Source organism: Balaenoptera musculus, chromosome 9, assembly GCF_009873245.2.
Source record: "Balaenoptera musculus isolate JJ_BM4_2016_0621 chromosome 9, mBalMus1.pri.v3, whole genome shotgun sequence".
Taxonomy (NCBI): Eukaryota; Metazoa; Chordata; class Mammalia; order Artiodactyla; family Balaenopteridae; genus Balaenoptera; species Balaenoptera musculus.
In genome coordinates, this window is record NC_045793.1 from 21,933,425 (window position 1) to 21,948,166 (window position 14,742).

At 46.4% G+C, this 14,742-nt stretch overlaps 1 protein-coding gene across 1 annotated transcript in view; it reads left to right on the plus strand.

Annotated features, from left to right (window-relative positions):
* Positions 1-14,742, plus strand: part of PODXL (podocalyxin like) — a 43,822-nt gene that overhangs the window by 23,194 nt on the left and 5,886 nt on the right. The window contains exons 2-5 of the mRNA XM_036864009.1: positions 10,320-10,973; positions 11,920-12,140; positions 12,454-12,540; positions 14,465-14,612. Of these exons, the coding sequence (XP_036719904.1) occupies positions 10,320-10,973; positions 11,920-12,140; positions 12,454-12,540; positions 14,465-14,612 (1,110 nt within the window). The remainder of the gene's footprint in view (positions 1-10,319; positions 10,974-11,919; positions 12,141-12,453; positions 12,541-14,464; positions 14,613-14,742) is intronic.

Consider the following 14,742-nt stretch of genomic DNA (forward strand, 5'->3'; position numbering starts at 1 on the left):
TGATTATGAATAAAGCTGCTATAGACATTTGCATATCGGTTTTTGTATGACCACAAGTTTTCAGTTGTTTTGGGTAAATATACAAGAATGGAATTATTGGATTATATGGTATTGTAATGCTTAACTTTAAACTGCTAAACTGTTTTCCAAAGTAAAGTGACTGTACTCTTTTGCATTCCCACTAGCAATGTATGAGAGTTTCTGTTTAGCATTTGCTATTGCAGGTGGTTTTGGGCCATTGTAATAGATGGGTATTGATATTGCATTGTAGCTTTAATTTGCATTTGCCTAATGACTAAAGATGTTGAGTATCTTTTCACATACTTTTTAGCCATCTGTATATTTTCTTTGGCAATTCTTCCTTGTAGATCTTTTGCCTATTTTAACAAATTGGGTTATCTTTTTCTGTTTTTTCTTTTTTTTAAATTATTTATCTATTTATTTATTCATTTATGGCTGTGCTGGGTCCCCGCCTCCGCGCGAGGGCCCTCCCCAGGCGCGGCAAGCGGGGGCCACCCCCCACCGCGGCGCGCAGGCCTCCCACCATCGCGGCCCCTCCCGCTGCAGAGCACAGGCTCCAGACGCGCAGGCCCAGCAACCGTGGCCCACGGGCCCAGCCGCCCCGCAGCACGCGGGGTCCTCCCAGACCAGGGCCCGAACCCGCGCCCCCCGCACCAGCAGGCGGACTCCCAACCACTGCGCCACCAGGGAAGCCCCTGGGTTATCTTTTTATTGTTGTTTTAAGAAATGTTTTTCCCTCCTTAATGAGCTGGCTAGAATTTCTAGTACAATGTTCAATAGGAGTGGTGAGAGAGGACATCCTTGCTGTGTTCTCAAAATTAATGGCAACACATTCAATCTCTATTACGTATGATGTTAGCTGTAGATTTATTTGGAGATATCATTTATTAGGTTAGGAAAATTCCCTCTATTCCAAGTTTGCTGAGAACATTTTTAAAATCATGAATGAATGATGAATTTTGTCAAGTGAGTTTTCTGCATATATTGAGATGATTGTATGTTTTTTCTTATTTCACTGTTAAGATGAATTGCATCGATTGATTTTCAAATACAGAACTAGCCATAAGATGAACCTCACTTGATCATGATGTATTACTCTTTTTTATATTTTATATATATATATTTCATTCGTCATTAAGGAAATGCAAATTAAACCACAGTGAGATACTTCATGCCCACTAAATAACTGTAATGAAAGAGACAATAACACTTGTTGGTGAGGATGTAGAGAAATTGGAAGCCTTATACACTGCTGGTGGGCATGTAATATGGTACAGCTGCTTTGGAAAACAGTTTGGCAATTAATTCCTCAAAATGCTAAATACAGAGTTACCATGTGACCCAGAAATTCCACTCCTAGGTATATACTCAAGAGAAATGAAAGCTATCCACACAAAAACTTGTACACAGGTGTTCACAGCAGCACTATTTATAATAGTTAAAAAGTGGAAACAGCCTGAATGTTCATCAGCTGGATGTGTGTATAAACAAAATGTGGTCTATCCCTACAATAGAATATCATTCAGCAATAAAAAGAAATAAAGAACTGACACGTGCCACAACATGAATGAACCCTTAAAAATATTTAAATTAAGTGAAAGAAGCCACACATTGTATGATTCCATTTATGTGAAATGTCCAGAATAGGCAAAATCCGTATCACGACAGAGATTAGATCAGTGGTTGCCTAAAGCATGGCTTTTCTTCTGCTGCGTCTTCATTGTGAGGATTTGTGTTAATCTAGCCAAGAGCTGGTCAGGGTTTAAAACTTGATGCTGCACCGGGGGCTGCAGATTTCTCAGCTGAGACCTTTGTGTCCCTGCTTGCCTGTGGGTCTTGCCTTTCTGCTGCTCCCAGTGAGCCAGTCTTTGGCAGCCGCTACCCCCAGCTATATTCCACTTATTTTTCCTTCACACTTGCTAGCATTTTGAGTTAAAGGCAGGGTAGAAGGACATTCTCTGATGTTTTGCACAGGCACTGGAACCTGGGGCTTGGGGGTGTGGCCTTCGCTAGTGTTCCTGTCTCTTTTCTAGAAGTTACGCTGGACTTAGCGCATATTCCTGCCCTCTGCCAGGGGTAAAGAGCTTTTTTATTTGTCTGTTCCCTTTCCCAGCTGCAATGGATTTCCACCACTTCCTTCAGGCTATCCTTTTTTACCTTTCTCCTGCAGCTGAATGCTTTTGTTTCCTAGCAGAAGTAGGGGAGATGGATCTAGGCAACATTTCACTGCTGTTTCATTGGTGGCTGTCGTTTTCCTTCCTCAGCTGTGGTGGGGTTTCTACCAGTGCCCTCAGGCTATGGATTTTGTTGACTTCCACTGAAAAGTCAGGCTTTTTTTCCAGGGGAGATGAGGCTATGTAGAGTTTCAGCAGTCACTGCTGTTTCCTTCCCCCAGCCAGCCACACGGGGGAAACTTTCTCAAGGCTCTCCCCAGGCATCCTTAGGAACCACAGGTGGGGTTCCTGGGGGGAAAGGTCTACACAGGGGTCTGAACCTTTCAATTTCCGCAGTTTTCAGGTCTCCACGCTTTCACATTAGCCCATGCTCAGCCTTTAGCAATTCACTGAACATTTTAACTTTAATCTTCTTACCGAACTCTGTCCCATGTAAGCAAATGCTTGAGTCCAGTTTCTCCTTGTGGTTGACTGTCTCCAGTTTTCAGGCGAGTTGTTTGCTCATGACCTCAGTTCTCCAGTGGGTTCAAGAAAAGTCATCAATTTTCCGTTTCTCCAGCTTTTTTCTTGCTGTGAGGGTAGGACATATATTCTTTCCAGCTCTTTATTCCCATTGGCTGAAACTAGAAGTCCTATGGTTTCTTTTGATAAACATATTCTTAATTTTGATGGAACCAAATCTATCAGTCTTTTTCTTTGGTTTGTACTTTTCATGTTTTGTTGATTGACAATTGCATATGAACTGATTTTTTTTTTTTTTTTTTTTTTGGCTGCGTTGGGTCTTCATTGCTGCGTGCGGGCTTTCTCTAGTTGCAGCGAGCGGGGGGCTTCTCATCGCGGTGCCTTCCCTTGCTGCGGAGCGCGGGCTCCAGTAGTTGCAGCACACGGGCTTCAGTAGTTGTGGCTCGCGGGCTCTAGAGCGCAGGCTTAGTAGTTGTGGCGCACGGGCTTAGCTGCTCTGTGGCATGTGGGATCTTCCCGGATCAGGGATCGAACCCGTGTCCCCTACGTTGGCAGGCGGATTCTTAACCACTTCGCTGCCAGGGAAGTCCCGAACTAATTCTTTTTACAGACACATATTACGGCAGAACAGACTATGCTATATAGAAAGTTCATGTAAAGCTAGAATTATTTGATCCTTGAATCCATGTTTGGATTTTCTTTATGAGAAAAGTATTAACGACTAATTCAATTTCTTTATATGAATGTGGGACAAATTATTATTTCTATTTCTTCTTGAGTCACTCTGTTAAGTTGTATTTTCTTAGGAATTTGTCCATCTCATCAGCTTCAAATTTATTAGCATTTGCTCATATGGCCTATGTTATAACTATCTGTTATTGTTTTTATACCTCATATTTTACATTTATGCCTTCTGGGTTGTTTTTCCCTTTGGTCATCCTCACTTAAGGCTTTACTATTTTATTAGCCTTTTTGAAATATCAATTTTTGCCTTTGTTGATATTTGCTATTGTCCTTTGGTTTCTATTTCATTGATTTCTGCTTTTATCTTTATTATTTCATTCCTCCTATTTTTCTTTGGGTTTATTTCGCAGCTTTCCATTATCAAATTGAAGAGTATATAGAGAACCAGATCTGAGCAGATCCTAAAGAGAGATGCATGTCAATTGCAATGTGGCTCACACCCTCAGCACACCTATTCACACCACACCACCACCTTCCAGCCAGCTCATACCTAAAGGGCTTCAAGTGAGTTAGTTCTCTGTGATCTGTTGTCTGAGGAATGAAAAACCCAAGTTATGTTCATGTATATAACATGCTGGAGCCAGGCCAGAGTGGACTGCTGTGGGATAATAGCCCTTTTTAGGGGGAGACCCTGAAGGATAGTATAGAAAGAAAGTTCTTCCAATGAGCAGAACTTGAATAGTACCTTTCATGGTCTTCTTTGTGTGTGTGTGGCGGGGGAAGGTGAGCTACACAGAGGTGAGGCTCTGACCAGATTCTTAGGCAGTAGCTAATGATTTTTAGGAACTTAGAAGAAACAGGAATGAAGAATCAGTGCAAGGAATTTTATGGAAGAGGCATGTGGATGAGCTTCTTGGGATGATCTGGAGTATGAGAATTTTTGTCTCACTCTCATTAATCAGGTGGACAAAATGACCCATTGTGCCCATCAGTTAGTTTCTCTCTCCCTCCACCTAGTGACTGCTCTGTGGGCTCATGAGCAAGTGGCCATGGTGTAGGCAGGGAGCTAAAACAGACACATTCTGGGTTTGAATGTGTTTTCTCAGCTGCCCTGATCTGTCAGCAACTCTACTCATGGACTTATATAGAATGCCTTCTTCACCATGATGATATTCCACAGAGCACAGGGCTGCACCAAGGAACTCACTCGAAGGCAGAATAAATAGAGCATTAACCTTAAAAGATTTACGCATCTTACTGTGATGCCTACATGCCGCTACATAATGAGGCAGGGAGGAAGATGGACAGAACCTAGCGATTCCCTGTGGTGCCTCCTACTACTCTTATGTCCAGTTGTAAAAGTAGATGCAAGGACCTCTCACTGACAGCATCCCTAAGGCCTCAGATCTCTCAGAAATGAAATCCAATATCCAGGACTAATGGTGTCAGTGGTGCAAAGTGAAGCAACCCTTGCTCATTGGTGGTGGAAACGATGTACTCATCAGAGGGGTTCAGGAGAAGGGTTCTGGGTGCTGTTTCTGACTTAAACCTGATTCTCTAGCCATCTCAAGTGATTTTACTAGCTACCTGATTATCTTTTTAATAAATTCACTTCCTGTTTAAAGCAGAGAGGATTGATTTCTAGTATTTGACAAGAAGAACCCTCGTTTTTATAGTGGAACAAGTGGAGGCGGGGGAGCAGATTAGGAGGTTGAATTGTGTCCTCCTCACAAGACGTGTTCCGGTCTTAATCCCCAATACCTGGTACTTGTGGATGTGACCTTATTTGGAAATAAGGTCTTTGCAGATGTAATCAAGTTAAGATGAGATCATACTGGATTAGGGTGGGCCCTCAGTCCAAGGACTAGTGTCCTCATAAGAGAAGAGACACAGAGACACACCGGGAAGAAGGCCATGTGATGATGGAGCCAGAGACTGCAGTGATTATAACTACAAGCCAAGGAACACTATGATTGCTAGGAAGAAGCAAAGAAAAATTCTTCCTTAGTACCTTCAGAGGGAGTATGCCTCTGCAGATTTCAGATTTCTAGCCTCTGGAACCATGAGAGAATAATACAATTATGTTGTTTGAAGCTACACAGTCTGTGGTCATCTGTTATAGCCACCTTGGGAAACTAATACACACTTCATTCAAGGTACCCTGAGTCTGTGAAAAGATTCGGTCCTGGGAATTGGATGAGTGGCTGGCTGTGTTCTCTACTGTGGTGATTCAGCCCAGGTCTCAGTTTGCCGGGCTTGTAGGTAAGGCTTCAGTGGACCACCCATCAATTTTGATCCTAAAAAACACATGATTATTAGCCAGTGTCCAGAATTACCCTCGTTAGACTATTTGATTACCATGCTGCTCCTGCTGCCTAGGGTATCGTACCCACCTTTTTTCCTGGAAATGGAATTCTGCTCATGCCCTACTACCCAACGAACCTGCTGTCCATTCCCCCTGAAATCGGCAGCATCTCTTACCAGCACACCTGGCTGATGAAGAACAGCCAGAACAGTCTCTTAGAACACGCTCCTAGTCCCCTCAACAACATGCCAAATAATCCAAAATAAGATGCACTATTATTTTATGAACCACTTGGGGGAAAAAAAAAAACACTGTCAAAATGTGACTTATGATAATTTATAATACATCCTCATCTCAGAGACCTGAAAAGATGTGCATCTTAGAACTCCTGAAATATAGTATTTCTCAAAGCCTTGGTGAAGGGAGTGTCATTTGAGCTTTCTTTCTTTTTTTTTTAAAAATAAATTTATTTATTTATTTATTTTTGGCTGTGTTGGGTCTTCGTTGCTGCATGCGGGCTTTCTCTAGTTGCGGTGAGTGGGGGCTACTCTTCGTTGTGGTACACAGGCTTCTCATTGTGGTGGCTTCTCTTGTTGCGGAGCACGGGCTCTAGGCACATGGGCTTCAGTAGCTGTGGCTCGCGGGCTCTAGAGCACGGGCTCAGTAGTTGTGGCACATGGGCTTAGTTGCTCTGTGGCATGTGGGATCTTCCCGGATCAGGGATCGAACCCGTGTCCCCTGCATTGGCAGGTGGATTCTTAACTACTGCGCCACCAGGGAAGTCCCTGAGCTTTCTTAAGGAACAAAGAGTGTGAACAAGCAGACCGTACGTGATAAACCACTCGGACACTTCTATCTCTCTAAGACTTTGGATTTCTTCCAAGGAATTTCTGGCAACTTAACTTTATTTAATATGCGGACTACCACTGAGTCCAGGTTTCAGTCAACCAACTAAGAAAACAATTAGAACGACTTCTAGCTGCTTGAGTCAGCATATTGATCCAAATCCCTGGTATGCATACCCATATTGATAAATTCAACCTGATAGAAAACTATGATTATCTCTCTTTGATCTAGCACCCTCATATTCTGTTAACCATACATATTTGCTAGAGTTTTTGCAGATATTTTTTAGGGTGGAAGCCTTCTTCTGGGTCAGACTCAATTGTATTTGACCTCGTGGGCATCTGTTATTACAGGTTTGAAAAAAATGAAGAGTGGTGGAGGTGATGAAGGGAAGGGATATGGCTTTCTGTGTCACCGAGCTCCAGTGAGGTTATTGAGAGTTTTCAAGCAAGGTGGGAACTGCGTCATCAGACAGGAGAAGAGTGGTTGAGTCTTCCGACAAGCGAGTTCTATTGCAGATTGAGCTTTATCAATACTCTGACTCATCTGCACCTTCTCATATGTAACCGCTACACTTCTCAAGGTCCTATTTTCAAATAAGAGACCTGGTGAGGCTATGAATTACACTAACGCTTTAATTTGGCAACTCCTGGGATCAAACCTGTAAGTTTGTCTTTTGGTCTTCTCAGCATTTTAGCTGCAAGCAATAAAGAGATTCCTTTACTGTAGCCTTAGAAAATCTCTGATTTTCCAGTCTCTGCTTTGATAGGAGGATTGAGGAATTAGAATTTGTTATTGTCTCCCTTTAAGCCAGTAGTTTTCACTGGTAGTGATTTTTGTCTCTCTCAGGGGGACATTTGGCAATATCTAGAGACATTTTTGGTTGTCACAACTGGGAGGCATGTATGTGTCTTACTTGGATTTAGTGGATAGAGACCAGGGGTGTTGTTAAACGTCCCGTAATGCATAGGACAATCTCCCGTAACAAAGAAGTATCCAGCCCAAAATGTCAGCAGTTTTGGGGTTGAGAAACCCCGTTTTCAGCTCTTCGCCATATTAAGAAGTAACCACCCCACCCAACCTCCCTTGCTGATATTCCCCTCTGCAATCTCATTTTTTACCAGAAAGATACTCTGACATGATCAGTTATAAGAAGCACCATTATTTTATGAACTACTAAGAAGGAAAAACCACCATCAAATTGATTTTTAACACACGTCCTTTTCTGTGTGCTCTTCATATTCTTCTATGGCAGTAGCCACTCCGTCCTGCCAAAGCCACTTTATGGGCACTTCATTCTAGATGGTAGGTGCTACTGTGACTGCTTCTCCATGAGATGCTGTAGGATAGTAAAGTCATTTCCCTTCATACTTGCAGAATTCCAGTTACCTTTTTAAAAAATATTTATTTATTTATTTATTTATTTTTGGCTGCTTTGGGTCTTCGTTTCTGTGCGAGGGCTTTCTCTAGTTGCGGCGAGCGGGGGCCACTCTTCATCGCGGTGCGCGGGTCTCTCACTGTCGCGGCCTCTCTTGTTGCAGAGCACAGGCTCCAGACGCACAGGCTCAGTAGTTGTGGCTCACGGGCCTAGTTGTTCCGCGGCATGTGGGATCTTCCCAGACCAGGGCTCGAACCCGTGTCCCCTGCATTGGCAGGCAGATTCTCAACCACTGCGCCACCAGGGAAGCCCCTTCCAGTTACCTTTAACTGCAATAAGGTCCAATAACTAACCCTCGAATTTCTGTTGCCTTCAATCATGCCTGATTCTCATTAGCAAAATGTGTGTGTGCGTGTGTGTGTGTGTGTGTGTGCGCGCGCGCGCGTGCGTGCACACACATGTGAAAGATATTGGGACACTGTCTAGCTTATGGAGGAGCTGGGATTGCTGAAGTCCACATTTAGGGCTACCTTTAATATCATCCGAGTCAGGCTTATGGAACTTGTGTGAAGAGGCCAGTGCTGCTCACCAATGCCAAGCTCCAGGTGCTGTAGCTTTGGCTGTGGACACTCGCTCTCGCATCACCTCCATGGCTGCTCACTCGTGAGCGTGGTTCCACTGCTCCTGCCTCAGCGTTCCCCATAGTCTGCTGCCTCTTCACTCACTGGCTGGGGTGGAGGTGTCTCATTCACGGCAGCTTAGTGCATGCTTGTGCTCCGGTCACAAGGGAGGCTGGCATTTTCAGCATCTCTAATAAGAGGCAAATCCTGCTTCCATCAGTCTTGCTGTGTGGGGAATTCCCCAAGCATAGAACGATGTTACAGATTCTGATTGGCTACGAAGAATGGCCAAAGTCCCCTACGCCGATTCCCACCATTCTCTCCCTTCTGCTCGAAACAGAAAACCAGGAACTATCCTGGCTTCTCCTCTTCCCCTCCCTTAGTACATCAGCAAGTAGTTGATTCTACCTCCAAAACATAGTCTTGAATCCATCCTCTTTTTGGCTCTTGTGTCAATGACTTAATACAGCTGACTATTATCCACTTCATCTGGATTACTGTAACAGCCTCTTTTCTTCCCATCTCCATATCCATGTTCCCCAAAGCAGCAAGAGTATGTTTCTTCGTAAATCACCCTATAAAACTTGTTTGCTTTAAAGCCTTCAGTGGCTTCAGTGGCTTTTTTTTTTTTTCCCCACTTAAAATAAAATCCCCTATCCTTATTTCGGTCTAAGGAGGGTGATCTTTTATCTCGTTTTACATAGGATACAATTTTTAAGAGCGCTTCCTTTTTATTCTCAAAAGGGTATGGTTTAGACAGCACGTTAGTGTCAGTTTACCTATGAGGCCCTGAGTTTTCTGAGCCCTGCTCCTTCCCCCCATCACTCACTGAACTGCTCTCAGACTTGTCTTCTCTGAGCTCTTGTCCCTCCTTTGGGGACTTGCAGGTTCTTTCCTTCTTCCTGGTACACTTTTCCTCACATTCTTCACACAGCTCTCACCTCGTTGTCCTTCAAGTCTTAGCTAAGTGGTCATCTCTGAGAAGTCCTTCCTTACCTCTCTCTCTAACAGCCCTCTCCCCCTGTTCTCTGTATCATTTCCTTCTTCATTTCCTCCATAGAGTCACCAGAATTTGACATTGAGTTGTCTGTCTATTGTTTAATCTCTGTCTCTCGCACTAGAATGTAAGCTCCCTGAGGGTATGGATTACATGTGTCTTACCGTTGTATCGCAGGGCCCGAACCTGTCACTTAATGGTTCCTTCAATCAGTCAATAAAAGGCCTTCCTTCCCCGACCCCTTGACAAGGTTTGAGCTCCCATGCTAGGCGCAGTCAGGGCGCTGTGTACTTTTCTTCCTCAGCGCGTCTCACAGTTGTACTTAAATGGTAATTTGTGTAATTTCACTTTACCAGTTTCTCCTTCTAGATACACGTCCAGGGGAACAGAGGCATGTTCCTCTTGCCATGCTGAGAACAGGGCACTTCAGTACGCGTGGGTCTGTTGAGTCTTCTGCAAGCTCATGGGTCTGGGAGAAGGAGGTGATGATGGTTCTCTGCTGGGGTAGGGAAGCCTTGAAGGGCGAGTGCCTGGGGCCGGATGGGAGAGCAGAGCATTCAGTGCAGGCTCCCACACGCAGCCGGACTAGCTGCTTAGTCTTTCTCTTGAGCGGAATTTCCCTTGACTTCCTCTGCTTCCCTCTCAGTCTCCCTCTTAGAGGCTTCTTGAACCCCAGAAAAATCTGGGCACATCAAGGACCCAGACCCTTCAGCCAAGACAAATGGCAGCGATGGGAGCAAGGCCTCTGGATCCTGGGGAAGAGTTGGAGAAACGGGGAGAGAAAGACTTCCAGCTAATACCCTAGTTGATTCTGTGTTGTCTTTGTAAACAGAAGTCAAGCCTGTTGGTGAAACAGCTGCTGAAGAAAGCAAGCCAGACACACTTCCACCATCCAGTGCTCAAAGCACAGTCAAACAAAGCACAGTCCCACCATCCACCGATAAAAGTGTGACTGCATTGGAGACCAAGGGAGGCACACCCACAACGCCTAACACCTCAAGGGCAGCGCCACCCTCAGCCCAGCAAAGCACAACTGCAGCAGCCAGTGGCAAAGATGAGAAACCAGCCACAGGCAACTCTGCTGTAACTACTAAAGACTCGAAGGATTCTACAACCACACCAACCACTGTCTCGACAAAGCCTGAAACCACAAGCAGCCAGAGTGGAATTAAAAGCAATTCAGCTAAATCTGGAACCCAGAGTAGCCACAGTGTGACCACAAGCAGTGTGATCACTAAGGAAGGAAATCCGGCAGCCTCTGACCTTCCAAATGTGGGTACCACCTCAGTCATCACGCCTGCTCTTCCTTCCTTGCCCACCCCAGCAAGCACTCACCAGCCCAGCACGGTCCCTGTGACTTCGGTCCCTGTGACTTCGGAGCCCGCAGGGAGCTCCTCCGAGGGACCAAACAAAATTACAGCAGCTACAAGTTTAGGCACAATGGCGGGCCCCACCTTCACGACGCAGGGGACGCTGACCACACTAAGTAAGTAATGCCTTTCTTTTTTCAAGCAAAAAGAAACTTTCAAATGCTTATGTTCTGTACAGTCGCTGGAGGTTCATGCATATTCATATTCATGAATATGCGCCACCTTCACTCAGCCGGTTTCCCGTTTCGGTGATGAGCACTGGCCAGTGGCCGGCACAGCTGTGTGTTCTGATGAGAGCTCAGGGTTCTGACCTGCCTAGTGGAGCATTTACTTTTTTTTTTCTTAAGTGCTGGTCTTAATCCAGTAAATTAATTTCAAAACTCTCTGATGGATCGTGAGCCTCAAGATCATGACCCAGGTCAGATCTATTGAATCAGAATTTCTAGGTGTGAACCTGAGCATCTGCGTTTTGAGGGAACCTCCACCCCCCACCCCCGCAGGTAATTTGGGTGTGTGGTGAAGTAACTAGATAGCCACACCACAAGAGCGCGGTCGCCTCCTGCGTAAGAGCCGGGGCTCTGAGTTGGATAAACCTGGATGCCAGTCTCTGCTCTGCCACTTGTTAGCGTGTGACGTTGGGCAATTCATCGAGTTCCTCTGAGACTCAGTTTCCTTGTTTATAGAATAGGGATAATTACAGTACCTTCCTCATAGAGTTGTTGTGAGGATTGAAAAAGAAAGTACCTTTGAAGCACTTAGGAGCCTCGCAGAAGTAAGTACTCAGTTAACGTTAGCTTTGCCGCTGGCATTGTCACTGCTGTTGATACTTCTGTCGGGTTCCTACACTGGCTCATCCAATCTGCTCATCCTGTATGTAATAGGTTACGGGAATTGACTTCATCTGCCTGCCTCTTCCTCCTCATAGTCTGCCTCCTTCTGCTTGTGGTCTAGGTGGGGGGATAAGACCAAAGAACCTCAGAAAACTAGGAACAAGAAAGCCTATCTTTTTGTGTTAAAGGTACCACTCACCTTTTCTCATAAACTTTGTTTTACCAATTATAGCACCATGGGTTACCTCACAAGGAACTCAACACACCTCCAGCAAGACGCCAGCTGTCACTGGCACCTCTGGGGCTCTGCAGCCTACAGGCTCTTCATCAGGACCTGGGACCACATCTCCTGCCAGGGGACCCACAAGCTCCATCACTCATTTGGAGTCAACTGCCCCCCAAGGCTCCAGTATCCCTTCTCCCACCTCAGTAATTCCAGCAGGTGTGGGACAGGTGAGAGAGCCCAGAGTCGGAGAGAAGGGACTCCAGGAAGAGCATTTCTACTCTTCCCTTCCCAGGGCACCTGCGGGGGGGGGGCGCTGTGAGGAGCCATCATCATTCACTCACCCTCTCTGGCTTTGCTGGACTCTGGCTTAGACGGCAGGATAGCCAGTAACACACCTGGCTCTCAAACTCCAGCCAGCCGCACTCCCAGCTTGCCCCCAACTCCTTATTTGATGTCACCCACCCAAGGGAGGGAGGGAGAAGGCAAAGACAAGACCTCGTCAGGCTCAGCCTGACCCTTAATCCCAGTGGCTTCTTCCAGATACAGTGCGATTCTCCCGAAAAGCTGAATGAGAAGATGCTCGTCCTGAACATCTCGAAAACTGATGTCTCGAAAACCAACATCTGTGTGAGTACCTTGCTCATCTGAGCCCCACTGTGATCTACGTCCCCAAAATGCGGTTTAGCAGCAGGGTCACGGAAGGTGGAAGGGAATGAAGTGTTCCTTCTAGAAAGGAGCAGAGAGATGTTTTCATTTTCCTGCTCTTGTTTTTTCCTAGTAGGACAGGACGTGGTCCCTTCCCATCTTATGGAGGGTCAGAGCCAGGTTCAGACTTCTCTAAGGGAAGCCCCGCCCTCAGGGCTGCTGCAGGGCCAGGAATCTGGGCTTTCACTTCTGAGAGTCTGGAGACCCCAATCCTGGTTCCTGTTTGCTTCTAGTTCAGGATGTGACTTTGTTAAGTCGATCTCTTTGGGCTTCAGAGGCCTCAGTGGAAAATGAGAGGCTTAGTCTGCCTAACTCTCCCTCTTCTAATAGTCTGTGGTTTTATATTTCCTGGTCCATGTGTTACCTGATGGCCACCCTCTAACCTAGGGGAGCTGTTGCCCACAGTTGTCCTTCCCCTCAGCGGGGGTTGTTTGTGTATTGTTTGCGGGAGATGATGTCAGCACGTGTGTGAGTAAGTTTGCATGTGTAGCAGTGTGTCCACTGCCTTCAGACTGCCAGTCTCCCTAGGGTTAAGGGCTTTAGTCTGGGGATGTCTGCCGCAGAGCTTACTCAGTCAGTAGCTGAGGCCCGAGTGAGTGCTGGTCATGGATGGCTCACTGCTGCCCTCTCCTGGTCAGTGGCTATTTTGGCAAACACCCCTGGGAACTAGAATAGGATGGAAAACTTGAGTTTACAGTACTCTTATACCACCTATTTTCTGCAGTTGTTTCCTTTTGGGTGTCCATTTTGCTGGAATTTTCCAAGTGAACTATAGAAGAGCTGGAGTTTTAAAAGGGAGCAGTGTTCCCCTAGGGTTGGGCTTATTGGACAAGGCAAGAATCACACTGATGCTTGCTCAGCCTTTCCCCCGGCTCTCTTTTTGGCTGAAACTTGGCAGGGGCGTGTTTGGTGGTAAGAAGCGTTCTTTTCCTTTGCTGTGAATGGAAAGGGGAAAGCCCTGGATCTTTACCTGGTAGCAGGTTGGGGAATTAGTAAGCCTAAGGAAATTCCAGGTAGAAACCCAAGGGATGGTTTGTGGGACAAGCCATATGGAGTCCTTTTCTTCATCTCGGTACCCTTATTCCAAACTCTGGTCAGAGACACATCAGTTTGGGGTGTCTCTGGATGATGTGGCAGGGCTGGGTAAAAGCTGCCCACACTTTGCTTCCTCACCCTCAGCCCTAAAGCCAGCCAGCCACACTCTTTCTGCTGAGAAATACAGAAGACTCCCGTCTAAGACGTCCTCGTGCATCTTTAAGATACTCCCAATTTCCCCTGTGCAGTGATGGCCTCGCCTTTCTCCCGTCAGCCTATTTATGGTTTCAGGGTCTTAGCCTAGGGAACGGGCACATGTGTTTCGACTTTGGGATGGATAACCTTGAGCTGAGAGCCAGGGCTTCCCCTCCTGAGGTCTTTGAACTCAGCATCAAGGGCTGGTAAATGGTAGGTTCAGAGAGGACTGGCATCTTCCCCACTGGCAGTGCCTCCTCAGGTCCTTCTGGGGAGATAGATGATGAGGGGCAGGAGGTCGTGATCCTTAAGGAGCTCTGAGGGAGAAAGCAGCACTAGGGCGAACGGTATTATTCAACCACGATGAGATAAACAGGATAAGGAGACTAGGGGGAGAGCTCCACGTGAGGCAGAGAAGGCAGGGGCTGGCCCAGGAGGACAGCACATAACTCACCACTCCTGGCAGGCCTGGGAATGGCACCAGCTGTGGCGGGAGAAGGGAGTAAGTTCACAGCCGGCAACAGCGTTCTCCTGACCTTAGCTTCCAAGGGTGGCCCCACAAGCCTAGGCTGCTGTCATGATCCCTGAGGAATTACCTGTGCTCTCTCCACAACAGAATGCGACCGCTTCGAATGACAAACTGGTCACACTTTTGTGCCGAGCAGCAAAAGCCTCCTTCAACCCAGCTCAAGATCAGTGCCATATACAGCTGGCACCTGTTCCAGAAATCCAGGCAGTGGCAATCAAACAAATCACTATCTGCAGTGAGTTGAGGGCCGGGGGGGCGTTGAGGCCTGTGTGGGGTGGGAATGGGGCAGGAGGTGCAGGAGCACAAGGATGGGTCAGTTGTCAGCCCCTGGCCACCCGAGAGAGACACCACTCAGGAGACTGAGA